The sequence below is a fragment of the Poromitra crassiceps genome (genome assembly GCF_964638095.1).
Source record: "Poromitra crassiceps genome assembly, chromosome: 13".
Classification (NCBI taxonomy): Eukaryota; Metazoa; Chordata; class Actinopteri; order Beryciformes; family Melamphaidae; genus Poromitra; species Poromitra crassiceps.
In genome coordinates this window covers 23,148,112-23,163,229 of record NC_139644.1, presented here as the reverse complement: position 1 = coordinate 23,163,229, position 15,118 = coordinate 23,148,112, and the positions used below count along the sequence as shown (strand labels likewise).

Sequence of the window (15,118 nt, the reverse complement as noted above, 5' to 3'; positions counted from 1 at the left end):
TATCAGGATAACTCGACGACATTATTTATTTACGATATGATAAATATTGATTATTGGCCCATGTTGTAATATTTTGAGTTACTTTCACATGCACTCAGACGACTCTATTGGTAATCCGTGAGTGTGGAGGACACATTAGGCTAAAATGTTTGACCCCATCCTCCTCCCCCTCTCTCCATCTTCTCAATGCCCTGATTCTGTGGCAGCAGTGAGACGACATTGTTTCACAGAGCGGGGCTGTGTCTTCCTTCTCCTCGGCGCATAAAAGACCTCTAAAAATGGCTGCCACATCTGCGGCGGGGTCAACAGCCCCACACAAGCCTCTCCAATGTGTCCTGCTTTTCGTCATTGCCCAATCTGGTCCCATGATGGGAAGTGTGAGTGTGTGTAGGCGGAAAACCATAGAGCCTCAGTTAGTTGTGTGTGTGTGTGTGTGTGTGTGTGTGTGTGTGTGTGTGTGTGTGTGTGTGTGTGTGTGTGTGTGTGTGTGTGTGTGCCAACGAGATAAGAGCAGTGGAGGAGTTGGAGACGATCAGAGACACATTCAGTTTCTTCTCAGTTCTTCAAAGAAATAGGAAGATGGCGCTGGGAGAAGAAGTCACGAACGACTCCCTCCACACTTGCTGTGCTTTCTTAAGATCGGCTTCGCTGTTTGTCTTCTCTTACTCTCTTCTGTTAAGCGATGTAATCGGTGAAAGCATCCAGTGTAGCGTACTCCAGCTGGAGATGTTGCGCTGTACGGTTCATCTGATCCACAAACACCATCTCATCCTCTGGAGGGAGCTGTGTTATAAAGCACTGTGCACCCCCCTCTGCCCCAGGGAGTCATGCCGCATGGGGGGGGGGGGGGGGGGGGGTCTATTTTCTCCTCAGATGCCTGTGTTAGCTGATCATCAGTGGAAAGAAATCTTCTACTTTTCTTTTCTTTCTTTTTTTATAAAAGAATTTAGAATACTACGGTACTATCTTGCTAGCATGACACATTCTTCTCATAAAGCATAGCACATGATGACATGGGCCTCTAAGATGATATTTTCCTTTTACCTTTAAGTTACTTTTATCTACAAATACCAGGCTTGGAAAGGGAAGGCTCGATACTGTCATTCAGTCAGTTTCATACCTGCCTGGAATTTCACCGGACCAGTCTATTCTTGGAAAAAGTGTTTTATTAGCACACTGCATTTATTGCTTTTTTCCACCCTTGACAGCCAGTACATTTTCTTGAACATTAATCATGTCAATAACCTTCAGTTTTGTATTTTTTTATTATCCTGCTTGTTCCTCACTGCCCAATTATATCAGCTTATCCATTGGCTGCCCTGTCTTAATCCAAACAGAAAGGGAGAGTTGATCTCTGTAAGTCTCCATGCTACAGCCAATTTAGCTCTTTTTCTCCACTATTCTCTTACTTTTCCAAACCAAGGATTATTACATTTAAATTGGACAACCTGAATAATTCTTCCAAGGTAGAATCCATATAAGCAAGATTCTGATACCAAGACTAAAGCTAGAAGGTTGGATATTTGTTTTTGCTCCTGTAGTTTGGTTCATTTGAGCAGGTGGGAATAATGTCATTTGATTTCCGGCAGCACTAAATAACTGCAGACACCTGAAATACAGGCGTCAGTCCTCCAACAAGAGAACGGTTTGTTACGAGTGAGGCTGTAATCGGAAGCAGCTACAGGAAACAACCCCAAAACACAATGTATCATGGGTATAAGGAGACAGAATTGACACCTGATCGCCAACAGCTCCTCATGCTTGGAAAGACTAGCAGGAACTGGAATCAGATTTGTCCAATTTAAATTTAAACTATTACATTCCGTTTCATATTTGACAACACAGATTCAAATTCTGGCAATTCAGTTTCAATTTTTGCATTCAGTCATTCAATTCAAGCATCAAAAATGCAAATTGACGCAATTCAGTTTCTGCTGGCTCTAACCTCGGCCCACCCACACATCCGACCAAAGGAAATGAGATGTAGGTGTGTTCTTACACCCAACTGATTTTCATAGACGTGATACACTATCTGAATGTGAAAATGAAATGATATCCCCACCTTGTCCAAATGTTCTAACTGGAGCTGTACTTTGGTGTGTCATCGTTTCAGGACAAAACTATGCTCTAATATCTTTGGCTGTAAACAGCTGGAACAACAGGCAATGGAAATTAATAGAAATTTACCAGTTTTAAGACATGGGATACATTTCTGAGTCCTGAAATTTAACCATAAATGAGTCTTCATTCACCCTCTTGTATTTGCCAGCCATGTTTATTTCATGTCAGACACCATATTGACACTATGACAGACACAGGGAGCGAACCCAGCGCTATGACAGACATGTGAAGTGTAATATCACATAACCAAGTCAGACTGGAGGGGATCTGCTGCTCCCTATATTTATTATGCGTGTGCATCTGGGTGGGTGTTATGTGCGAGAGCGCAAATGGACAGAGAGACTGCTTGCCGTGTATACTGCTCTACGAGTTCACCGGTGTGCGTGGGAGGGAGGTTCAAGACACAGCAGTGCGTACGGACGTCACTACGCCATGTGTTGCTGTAGGTCGGTGGTAGTTTTCTCACAGCTTGTATGCGGTGACACTGCTGGCACTGTAGCTTTTGAGTCACACAAACACACGTAGGAAGGATTTCTCATCAACTCCTCCTCACACACTGCAGTGAGGAAGGATTAGGCTCATCAACTCCTCCTCACACACTGCAGTGAGGAATGATTAGGTTCATCAACTCCTCCTCACACACTGCAGTGAGGAAGGATTAGGTTACTCCTCCTCACACACTGCAGTGAGGAAGGATTAGGTTACTCCTCACACACTGCAGTGAGGAAGGATTAGGTTACTCCTCACACACTGCAGTGAGGAAGGATTAGGTTCATCAACTCCTCCTCACACACTGCAGTGAGGAAGGATTAGGTTCATCAACTCCTCCTCACACACTGCAGTGAGGAAGGATTAGGTTCATCAACTCCTCCTCACACACTGCAGTGAGGAAGGATTAGGCTCATCAACTCCTCCTCACACACTGCAGTGAGGAAGGATTAGGCTCATCAACTCCTCCTCACACACTGCAGTGAGGAAGGATTAGGTTACTCCTCACACACTGCAGTGAGGAAGGATTAGGTTACTCCTCACACACTGCAGTGAGGAAGGATTAGGCTCATCAACTCCTCACACACTGCAGTGAGGAAGGATTAGGTTACTCCTCACACACTGCAGTGAGGAAGGATTAGGTCATCAACTCCTCCTCACACACTGCAGTGAGGAAGGATTAGGTTACTCCTCACACACTGCAGTGAGGAAGGATTAGGTTACTCCTCCTCACACACTGCAGTGAGGAAGGATTAGGTTACTCCTCACACACTGCAGTGAGGAAGGATTAGGTTACTCCTCCTCACACTGCAGTGAGGAAGGATTAGGTTACTCCTCACACACTGCAGTGAGGAAGGATTAGGTTACTCCTCACACACTGCAGTGAGGAAGGATTAGGTCATCAACTCCTCCTCACACACTGCAGTGAGGAAGGATTAGGTTACTCCTCACACACTGCAGTGAGGAAGGATTAGGTTACTCCTCACACACTGCAGTGAGGAAGGATTAGGTTACTCCTCACACACTGCAGTGAGGAAGGATTAGGTTACTCCTCACACACTGCAGTGAGGAAGGATTAGGTTACTCCTCACACACTGCAGTGAGGAAGGATTAGGTCATCAACTCCTCCTCACACACTGCAGTGAGGAAGGATTAGGTCATCAACTCCTCCTCACACACTGCAGTGAGGAAGGATTAGGTTCATGACATGTGAAAAGGCCAAAATCTTGTACAACCCGCTTTGATAGCATACAAGTTGGGTCATGTAGTAATGTACCAATATCACACAACAGCTGATGACACTCGCTCCGGTGTAAAAACTTGGCTGGGATGTCGGAGGAAGCGGGTGTTGTTTGCATCTCATTGCTTGCTTTCTTGGTTCTACTAAGGTGAAAATAGCCTTCATTCTGTGTTGTTGATAGAGACACCCCACCCCAGGCTCCATCAATAATGAGAAAGGGTACTCTTCCGGTCTCCTAAATGGGCGTGGTCATCAGCTTGTGATTGGCTATCTGTCAATGGTATGAAACTTCATTGGCTGACCAGTCTCCTGAGTGGGCGTGGCAGTGTGGCACAGCTACAGCAAGTGACTGGAAGTTGGGGTGTCTCTATCTATATTAAATGTCTCTGGATTAGCTCAGTAGGTGGACGGCAACAGAAGCAGTCAAGCTCTGACATGGCAGCAGGGAACAAGACGAGACAGAGCTAGGGAAAAGAAACGTTGCTTCAGGTCTGTCATTTGGCTGTTAGACTGGTTACTAGAGAGCGGTTTATGACACATTGACTCGGGGCAGGCATTGTGCAATGCAATTACCAGGCGAGAGACACAAGAGATACCAGAAAAAGAGATAATTCAGTTCTATAACTTGTGCAACCGTCAGCTGTATCAGTGATCAGTCACCGAATAAACTGAACTTTGAGTAAGAATTTAGCCTTTTATTTACCGGATGTAGCAGCTCTGACCAGCCCACATTCACCCTTATTCCACCCTTTCACACACTTGTGAGCTGTGTGTCACCTTGCTGACAAGCTAACGAGCGAGCATCGATTACTCTCCAGTCCCAATCCAGTGTTTATATAAGCTGAGTCAGAATGACCTCTGACCTGAGGGATGGCTAACCTGCAAAGCCACAGCACAGTGCTGTCTTGGTAGCCGGCTCACTGGGCTGTCAAGGTCAGGTCTTTGAAGTCTCATTGGGACATTTCAGGTCAGCACAGTGAGCATCAGCTCAGCTTCTAAAACGCTGAAGCCGTAGTAGGAAATATGGACCTATTTCACCCACATTCTCAGACTTGAGTTGTTGTTGATGAGCCAACTCTTCATGTGGTTTCTTCTGCCAAAACATGATCTGTTCTACATTGTTCTTCTGCCCACAGAAATCCTGCAGTACTACCTTAGATGCAGTTTGGATCAAACCAACCCTTTCCAGCAGGTTCGTAGCACATGAAACTGATTTTGCTTTCTGCATAACATGTCCTCTCAAGCCGTTTCCCCTCCAAGCTGAATAGATCTTTGTCTGCCTAAGAGCTTGAACATTATTTTTTTACCTCGCTAATACTCACATCTGGGCAGACACAATATATGGATGTATTCTCTGCCTTGAATTATGACCTTGTAATTCATTAAAAGAATGCCAGTGCGCACAATGACTCACTGCCGTTGGCTCAAAACAGGGTGGTTGTTTTTTCAGGCAACAGTACAATACTTCCCTTTCTGCCAGCAGGAAAACGGATGCAAGCCCATCATGCTATCGTTACAGACTCACAGGAAAAGCAGTATTGCATCAGAGCATATTATGTGGCTAATGCATTTTAGAAGCTAGAGGTAGTAGAATATCACTGAAATACTAAATCTACAGTTTTCATCTAATGGACTATCTATATTTTGTCTTCCAATTCGCATGAATAAATCAGACAGTGGAGTGCTACTCAAGCCCAGGCCATCTATTGCTTGTACATCTGTAAAGAAAAGGAGGCTATATATATATCATGTAAGCCATTCAGCTCACATCTCCAGGATGTCGGCGTGCTTCCTCCACTAGCTTGACTACAAAGGGAGAGAGGTGGCTGATGGGATTGCAGGTGATTAAAAGAAACCAGCTACAGAGTTTTGTTGAGATGTGCTGATAAAGAATCGTGTTTCCGCTCCTTTTCAGAAGCTTTCCGGGGGCCACAAAGCCTTAGTGGAGATGCAGGATGACGTGTCTGAACTGCTGCGCTCTGCCACTGGAGAATATGCACAAACTAAGGTGCGTTCTTTCCCAGCCCCATCCCTCCATTCCCCACCAGAAACGGCACATTACAGGGTAGCTGGTACCACACATATACACTTCCCCCAGGCCACTAGCTGTCCTGTACTATTGTATGATCATTGTGATGACAGAATAGCCCAGTGAATGGGACCAAATGACTGACTTGCAGAGAGTGAAGTGCACCTGTCCACATAAAGATCTGCTGACAGCCCACCTGGTGTATTATGTCCAGTTAACTGCATTATGTCCCTGGCCCTGGTCAATACACAGCAGTGGTATTGTCCAGCCCTGGTCCGTCCACCGTGTTGACCGACGGACAAACAAGAGCACACATTTGGAATAGAGAGGCATACTCCACTTCACATACCCACACAGAGAATTGTGCTGAGTTTGTGGAAATGTTTATATCAGGCCATCAGACGTGTTTTCCACTAGACCTGAAATGATGGTAACCAGAGAAAGGAGGGAGAGTGTCCATACAAGATAGTTAAAATCACCTGTCTAGAATGTATCAGACTTAAAATCCTCTCTTCCCAGCTGGAACCGTTGTGCAATGTTGTATATTGATGAAAGACCAATCCTAGTTAAATGTTCAACCATGGAATGCATAATTAATGACTTATTCACTATTTCTAAATAAGCTGTGGTGGCCCACCGTTCTCCCTGACCTCAACCTCAACCTTGCAAATATTTGTCAAATGTTTCCATGGTATTAACTGAGCTGAAAGCACCCTTCACCTTGTCCCATTCAGCATCCCAGCATCGCATGCATCAGTTGAATAGCAGAGATAATGTAGACAGGTGTAGTCATTTATTTTGTTTTCCATCTTTTTTTTGTTATGATTGGCAGTGCCTCACATGCATTTCCAAAGGAATCAGAACTGAATTACATCATATTGTGTTGCTCAAATTGAAATCGCTAGTTTATCTGAAACTGAAAATGGGCTACTGGTTGGCAGCCAAAACCTTGCTTTGCATTTATTTTAAGTGATTTTGCATCTCTTGTCTCTTGTAGGGAAATCTGGAACAGATCCAAGGGGTGCTGAACACCACAGAGATCAACCTGCACCAGCTCACCGCCCTGGTGGACTGTCGCAGCCTGCACATGGTGAGCTGGCCTGGGACTGCAAGACTTAGCAACCATTCTTACTCTACAGTGGCTGCTGATGGAAGAGGCTCTGGGATGTGTTTGTTGTGATATCTGTGTGCTACGCTTGTAATTGTATAAAACGATCCCTCCACTATGTGGATGCAGTCGACTTAAATAGCATTTTCTTTGCTGTACGTGAGCTGTGGGCCAGCTGGCTTTATGCACAATTGATGAAGCTGGTTGCGTGACTTGCAGTTAGCTCTCTCGCTGTGCCTCTACAGTCACGTTAAAGTGGAGCATAGGTCTCTGTTGTGTGTAGTGCAAATTAAATCAAACCTATCTGAAACGGCACTGCCTGCCTTCTAGTATGGCACCCATGTGCCCATTAGTTTGACCTAGTTTAATTGAGAGGAACCACAGCATGCATTTTACAAATCCTCCCCAAGAAGCTGCATGCCAAGATGTGCTCGCAGTAAACAACTGTTTTTCCATTGCCTCCTTAGATGTGCGCAATGTTACAGCGTCGTAACCAGTGCATCTTGATGTTACAGCGTCGTAACCAGTGCATCTTGATGTTACAGCGTCGTAACCAGTGCATCTTGATGTTACAGCGTCGTAACCAGTGCATCTTGATGTTACAGCGTTGTAACCAGTGCATCTTGTCAAATCAAATCTTAAAATACATCTTTTGAATGCAGACTTCTCCATTGAATGGATGCGCCAGTTTTGATCCGTTAGTCTTTGTCGTAATAATAAAAGAGGCTCCTCCCCTTGTTGCAGGACTACGTCCAGGCCATGACCGGTCTGTGTTATGATGGACTGGAGGGACTCATCTACCTGGTGTTCTTCTCCTTCGTCACCGCTCTGATGTTCAGCTCCATTGTGGGCAGTGTTCCCCACACCTGGCACAGCAAGAGGTAAGACCGCCTCCTGTACACCCTCTGCCACCACCATGCACAGGATCCACTGAAAAGGCTTTAAAACTGTCTGTATGTAACCAGAGGTTATGCACGTGACGTCACAGAGGCACAAGTCACTGCGGGGTCACGCCCACTGAGTGGCAGCATTAACGTTGAGCTTGAATGCATCAGCCTAGCCCTAGATAAATGACACCTGCTGCTCCAAACAACAGGGAGGAACCTGCTGAATGTTTTGCCACTCAGTCTCGATTGAGGGGGCGTGTTCCGGTGGGAAAGTGACATCAGTGCATACTGTATACCCTCTATACTTTGCATACAATGAGAAATTAGTTAAGGGGATAAGCCTATCAATTAATTATGGTTTTATATTTTTTCTTTTAACCATATCTTGACTCCTTTTTTACATGACATGTAAATGAAACAGGCTTTGGAAGCCAGGATCATTCTATAGGGATAGAGTTAGGGCAACATGATGATGTTGTGTGTCCTTGATGACTTGTGTTTGCTTGCTGTTAGAAGTGTGTGTGTGTGTGTGTGTGTGTGTGTGTGTGTGTGTGTGTGTGTGTGTGTGTGTGTGTGTGTGTGTGTGTGTGTGTGTGTGTGTGTGTGTGTGTGTGTGTGTTACCACTGGGACGTGACCGGAAGGCTCCAGCTGCTTCCTCACATAGATGGCTTCCTGTTATCCCCCCTAATTGTGCCGAGCTGGCCTAAATCTATCATAACCACCGCCTGAGCCGGTGTCATTTTCGGAAGGAGAAGGGTGAAATCAATCTGATTTCCGTCTCCTCTATCAGCCACAGATGAGTTTTGTAAGATGGCGACGAGGAAAGTGGTTCCCAGGCGGAGCCTTCAGCGGAGCTGCACTGTGTAATTAACAGAGCCCTCCTCACCATCGGGGGGCATGTTCCTCAGTTTGATCTCAGCTGGAGCTTCCTGTCATGAAGAAAAAGATTACACGCTGCCAGTGTATTTCTCAAAGTAGACACTACTAAGCTTGTTATGTTTTAGTGTTGTAATAATCCATGCACGATCATTCTTTCTACCCCACCTGGTTTTACAGCTTCATATAACAGGTTGTTATTAAGATATATTTTTATTGCTCAAGGTGACAGTTTATAGATTGCTATTGTTATCATACATTGATTTGATTTGATTTTATTAGACAATATGCAATACATGAGACAAATACTGCGGTGTCAGGGATAAAACGAAAAAGTCCAGGACTTATTTCCATCGTTGTCCCTGTTGTGACGAGTGTCCCCTGTGGAGACAGGCATCTGTAAAGTGCAATACAAGTGATGAATACATTAAAAATGGGTTAGGGTTAGGGTTAGGGTTAAATGACAAAAAAAAAACATATAGTATATCAATCTAAAAGTGCTCAACTTCAGTCAGAGCAAAAACAATAAAAAACAAACAATATCAGCAAATCAACAACATATCACAATACATCACAATTAGAAATGGCAGGTTATGCAGACAGGTTGCTAAAAAGCTGTTTCTTAACCTTTGTTTTAAAAGCCACCTTACTTTCTGTTTCTTTGATTGGGAGAGGCAGTTTGTTCCACTCCACAGCACCGGAATAGATAAAAGATACTCTACCTGTCAATGTCTTATGCTTGTGGAGGGCCACATTTCCTACACTTGCTCTTGTGTTGTGTCCGTGTGCAATTTTCTTAAAATAATTGTTAAAGTATTCCGGTGCTCTATTGTTTAAAATCCTATGTACCATAGTAAGCTGAAGCTGTCTGGCCCTTTCCTCAACTGGTAACCACTGGAGATGAGTGAACTGAGCCTTCCCCACGTGGCTTCTGTGGTTAAGGCCCAGAACTACTCTAATCAGTTTGTTCTGTGCCACCTGAAGTTTCTGTTTCAGGGCTTTGTTGAGGTAGCCTGACTCCACCAGACGGGGGCGGCATTGTTCCACAAATTCACAATCCACCTCAGTCTGGCCCTGGCCTCAGAGATGCATTCAAACCGGCCGCCACACAGGCGCACCAATCAGCGTGAGCTAGGGGCGGGCTTTAGGCGAGACCGGGTGTGACGCCACCGAGAGGCGCCTCTGCGTTTGTAGTTCTTTCACTATTCAACATGGCGGCGGCTACCGAGGCTAGCTCCAGTGTGCTAGTCAAACATTCTATTCAAAACAATAAGCTAACATAAACGTTAAACACTTGATCTTACAGTGAGTACGAAACCGTAACTGTATTGCTGTAATGTTATCAACTATGAACGTTAGTAAACAAGACATTGTTGTAGAATTTGGGGAGATAGCCTTCAAGACCGCTAGGCTGGGATAACTTATTAGCTGTAAGGGCTAACGGCTAGCCATTCACGCAAGTCACACAAACACAAAGCCCTTCTCACTCTCACCACAGCCCAGTAAACATGCAATCTGTTAAACCATCATTTTTGTTCCAAATCGAAATAAATCATAACGTTAATCAAAATGCCACTGAATTATTAGCTAATCAACACAGAACTGCAAAGATCAGTGTGATGTATTGTCCCTTTACTGCTAGCTGAAGTGTATTCTGCTATGATTGGAATGTTGGCTGCTGTTTAATAAACCACGTTAACTCACGTTGGTGTCCGAGTGACATATTATGTTATACAGGCGAGATTAAAGATCTCAGGATACAATACAACAATCAGTTTATCTGATATTTTCCCCCGCTTGCATAAATTATACTGTGAAGTGTGAATATAGCTCTAGCATATAGTAGTCCTATATGTCTGATATTTTGGAGCTGTTATTCGAGAAATTGGTTTATCGATAGAACATACCGGTAGCTTAAGATTTTGCACTTGTACTTTAGATAGGGGGTAAACAAACGTCATGGGAGCCAATACTAGGAATACGGTATATCAACAAGGAACCATTCTTAAAGTTAGAGATTATATCCAAATACATGCTGCATGGTGTAACCAGGGTGTTTTTCCTCTTCTCTGTTGACGTCCTCTGGGCTCCAGGCAGCTCCCTTTCGCAGATTCATCTGACAACATCTTTATGCATTTACATCGTCTTATCATTTGACCCAATCGTGCCTCAAGACCAGCAGATTATGTAACAACAACACCACACACGGCCGTCATTTCTCCGTTTAGTTTATTATTACAAGTAAGCAAATAACATTCTCCAGTCATGCGTAAATATCTACCATTCCACTGACACATATGCTAAAATTCACCAGTTAAATAGTAGCGTTAAATCATTATATTGTATCAAAGCATTTGGTTGTTGCCATGATCATAAAGGCTAGAGAGCGTTGCGTCTCCATGACGTTAGCCGTCCAGGGTGCGTGCCACTCGGTGTCATATCGTGTCATCAGTTCCCTGAAGAAACGAACAACGATATGTGTTATGAATGAATCGCTGTTAACGTTAACATTAATCATCAATCATCAGACGTAGCACCCCAACCTCCAAATGTTGCTATCGTTAGCGTAACATCAGTTAATCCAATCAGTTACATTTAACGTGCAAAATGGCCTACCTGCACTTCATCCTCAGTCAGACATCTGCAGTAATTCTTCTTTCTTTTGGCAAATTGAATAGTCAATGGTTGCACCCAATATTCACCTTACAAAAACAGCAAAAAATCTGCGACCTCCATGCTAACTATTAGCAATTGTAGTCCTAGCTGATCAGGCGCTGCTACGTCATGAAGGGAAGTCGATCTGATTGGTTGGCGCTGGCAAGCCCAGACGGTGACAGACAGACGGTCCATCCAATCACCTGCCTAGTAGCTTGAAAAAAGTGACCGCCCTCTTCAGCAATGTAGCTTGGCCGAATCCAGATGGATGTTGTTTGTGAAACAGATATTTGAAGCAAACTCATCGATCTGGCAGCGTCAGGTTATTGTTGAGGCCCCAGTACCAGGAACTGATGGCATAGTCAAGGTGGCACTGGACTAAACATGATGCTAGAATTTTCAGGCATTCCCTGTTGAGCAGTCTGGACTTCCTGGCTAAAAACCTGGTTTTGGCATTTACTTTGCCTAAAACTTTTAGTGCCATGGTGGCGCCCCCTAATGTACCATCAAGGAAACAGCCTAGGTATTTGACAGAGGGCTTGGCTGTTATGGATACCCCTCCAGAGGTTAGCTTGAGTTTGGTCTCCTTACCTAATCTATATTTGGAGCCAAAGAGAATAGACTCCGTCTTTCCCATGTGTAACAGCAACCTATTGTCACATAGCCAAATTTTTATTTGTTCTAGGTTTTCGGTCAGAATATCTTGAATCTGCGTTAGGTTTTTGTTTGATACTAAAATTGCTGAATCGTCTGCATATAAAAATAAATGACTAGAGCAGGCAGCTTTCATATCATTAATATATAGTAAGAAGAGCAAAGAGCCGAGCACACTCCCTTGGGGGACCCCACAGGAAATAGGCATGGCCTCGGATAGTACCCCGCCGACATCCACCTGTTGTTCCCTCCCTGTCAGGTATGACTCCAGCCACCTAGTGGCAGAGTTGGCTAACCCAAGAGCCTTCATTTTACATAGGAGAATACCATGGTCGACAATACCATGGTCGACATTAATGACTTAATGTTAATTGTAAAAAAAATTCCTCTCTGATATGCACAGTTAGGTAAATTATTGGGTATTGTAAGATGCACTGAATGTAATTCTATGATGTCATGGATTAGTTATGCAGGAAAACACCCTGGGGTGCGATGAACACTAGAGGGAGACAGGCTCCAGTCCATGATGTCAGCCTCACTGCGCCATGTGCTGCTCTATTTGACAGCCTTTGTTATGTGCATTTTTCTTCTCTCACTCTGTGATGTGCTTTATTGTATGAAAGGGGACCAGTGGAATCACATGAATTCTGCAACACCAGAGTGCAGCTGTTATTATTCAAACTGGACCGATTGATGTATTGTGCAAATGCAAAATTGGGGGGGGTTTAATTTTCCTGTAGGAGCTGAATCAATTACATGAGGCTATTTTCACAGGCTTTGTTCTATTCCATTAAGCCCAGTGGAAAACTGCGTCTTTCTAACTTCAAACAGCAGAGAATTCATCGGTTTCCCCTCTCCCACGGGCACTGATGAAATTGAATAGAAACGTGACCGTGAATAAACACAAAACGTGACCACGTGGCGCTTTTCTGCTGCTCTGTCGTCGGTAAGACGGGAGAGGGGGTCCCTCTGGTGGTGGGTCACAGTTTGATGTGGGCTTTGCAGGAGCGAGGAGGACAGTGAGGACGAGTCTCTGAGCCACGGGGGCAGGCAGAACCCTGACAACCTGTACCGGGTCCACATGCCCAGCCTGTACAGCTGCGGCAGCAGCTACGGCAGCGAGACCAGCATCCCCGCCGCCGCCCACACCGTCAGCAACGCGCCCGTCACAGAGTACATGTAAGTGACAACAGGTTCAACCGGCATGAAGCTTGTGTCGAGGGCGGCAGTAGGTGAAAGACTTTAAGTGCGAGATGATGTCTGCGTTGTGTTCTGAGGCTTTAGAGCAGGCAGTAGCTTGAGGAACATGAGATAGCTCGTGTACTCAGGCCAGAGTTTAAGAGTCCCCAGAGAGGAGGTCAGCTCTCCCATAGAAAGGCAAGCGGTGTCCGGCAGATGCAGCTGTTGCTCTCCAGCTGTGGTGCCTTTGAAACCCAAGGCCTGCCGGTCTTATGAATGAAACTCTGGATTAAGAAAACTGGGGGAGGGGATGAATCTGACTGGTTCTCCTGGACTGGACTGGCATGGAATGTAAGGCCTTGCTATACTGAGAACTGTGACTTGTTGTGTTACATGTATGTGTTGGTTAATATCTGTAAAGCAGTGTGTGGGTGGGTGTATGTGCTTATGTGGCTTATCTTGTTACAGTGTGTATTGTTTAATATCTGTAAAGCAATGTGTGGGTGTATGTTCTCTATAGCTGGCAGAGGAGGAAGGGTTTATGCTGTTCTTTCCTTGCCGTCCTCTGATGTGTGTGTGTGTGTGTGTGTGTGTGTGTGTGTGTGTGTGTGTGTGTGTGTGTTGCTCCACAGGGCTCAGAACGCCAACTTCCAGAATCCGCGCTGTGAAAACACGCCTCTGATAGGCCGAGAGGAGTCTCCTCCCCCCTCGGTAAGTGTCGCGCTCCCTGGGAAAACACTCTTGAGCCACAGGCCGCCTCTGGGTCACTTGGCAGCCTTTTGTGAGGGCAGGATTGTAACAACATGCACTCTGCATCACTGTACCCCGCAAGACACATGTAGAGTCCCAGTGGCTTTTCACTGTCTTCTTTATTCCGTGTAAAGTCGCCCTCTGACCCTCCCTCTGCAGGAGGAAGACAAAAATGAATTTGCCTACAGATGAATAAACTGTCACTTTGCCACATTACATTGTAGCTAATCTTTGGTGGCAGTGTTTTTGCTTGATGCAAGTCGACACAGTTTGCAAAGGCAGAAGCATTTCCGTAAGTGTTGCCAGGCTGTGTGTTAGCAGCCCCCCTCGATCATCCCATACTGCCCCCAAACCCCCCCCCCGCCCCGCCCCGCCCCGAACCTCCTCCAGAGCCCCCAGCCCCTTCCTGGAGTCTGTGTGTCTGCCTGGACCTAGACGCTGCTTTGTGCATCTTCTCTATACTCTCTCTTGTCGTTGTTGTCTTTTCTGCGAATCCACACAGTTGTATTTGACTGCCACGGACAGTAACAGCCGTCACAGCTGGCAGTTAAAGCCCTCGGAGAGTTCAAGATCGTTTTGGTAACCTCGTCTACTATGCTAACAGGTACAAAAACATGTCCCCCTCTTTGGACCTGTTCTCCCCCCCCACCCCAATCCCATCCCGTACCGCGCTCCCCAATCCCAGCTCTACTCACTGGCTCATCCACGTGCAAACCGGAGTTTCCGGACTTCCCTCTCCCCCTCTGCCTTGACTCTTGCTAAGTGTGCCACCTGACCTCTCACCTGGTGTCTGTTCCCTGTGGCCCCAGGCTGCATGCCCCCCCCCCCCCCCCCCCACCTCCTCACAGCTCTGTTGGTAGGAACATGTGAAGCTGTAAATCTGCCCTGAGGCTCACCATGGCCAATGAGTGGGGTTGAAAAGCCCTGGTGCTGCTGAACCTTCTCAGTGATCATATGGATTAGGTTTGTCTTGATAGTTGGTTTTGAGGGTGAACACACTGAGGAACCAAAGAGTGAAACATAACCTACTTGCATTTAAAAGCCTTTGGGATTCAGGTGTTGGCTTTTGTACACAGAGGAAGACGACCACTGCCGGCTATTCAGTTGTTGTCTCATTAGTTGTTATTTA

General features: G+C 45.5%; 1 protein-coding gene across 1 annotated transcript in view; it reads left to right on the top strand.

Moving 5' to 3' along the window:
* ttyh3a (tweety family member 3a) overlaps nucleotides 1–15,118 on the top strand; it is a gene marked incomplete at its 3' end in the record, with an annotated part of 33,325 nt that overhangs the window by 16,031 nt on the left and 2,176 nt on the right. Inside the window, exons 8-13 of the mRNA XM_083649983.1 lie at nucleotides 4,987–5,042; nucleotides 5,766–5,858; nucleotides 6,877–6,969; nucleotides 7,732–7,868; nucleotides 13,066–13,239; nucleotides 13,872–13,950. Of these exons, the coding sequence (XP_083506109.1) occupies nucleotides 4,987–5,042; nucleotides 5,766–5,858; nucleotides 6,877–6,969; nucleotides 7,732–7,868; nucleotides 13,066–13,239; nucleotides 13,872–13,950 (632 nt within the window). The remainder of the gene's footprint in view (nucleotides 1–4,986; nucleotides 5,043–5,765; nucleotides 5,859–6,876; nucleotides 6,970–7,731; nucleotides 7,869–13,065; nucleotides 13,240–13,871; nucleotides 13,951–15,118) is intronic.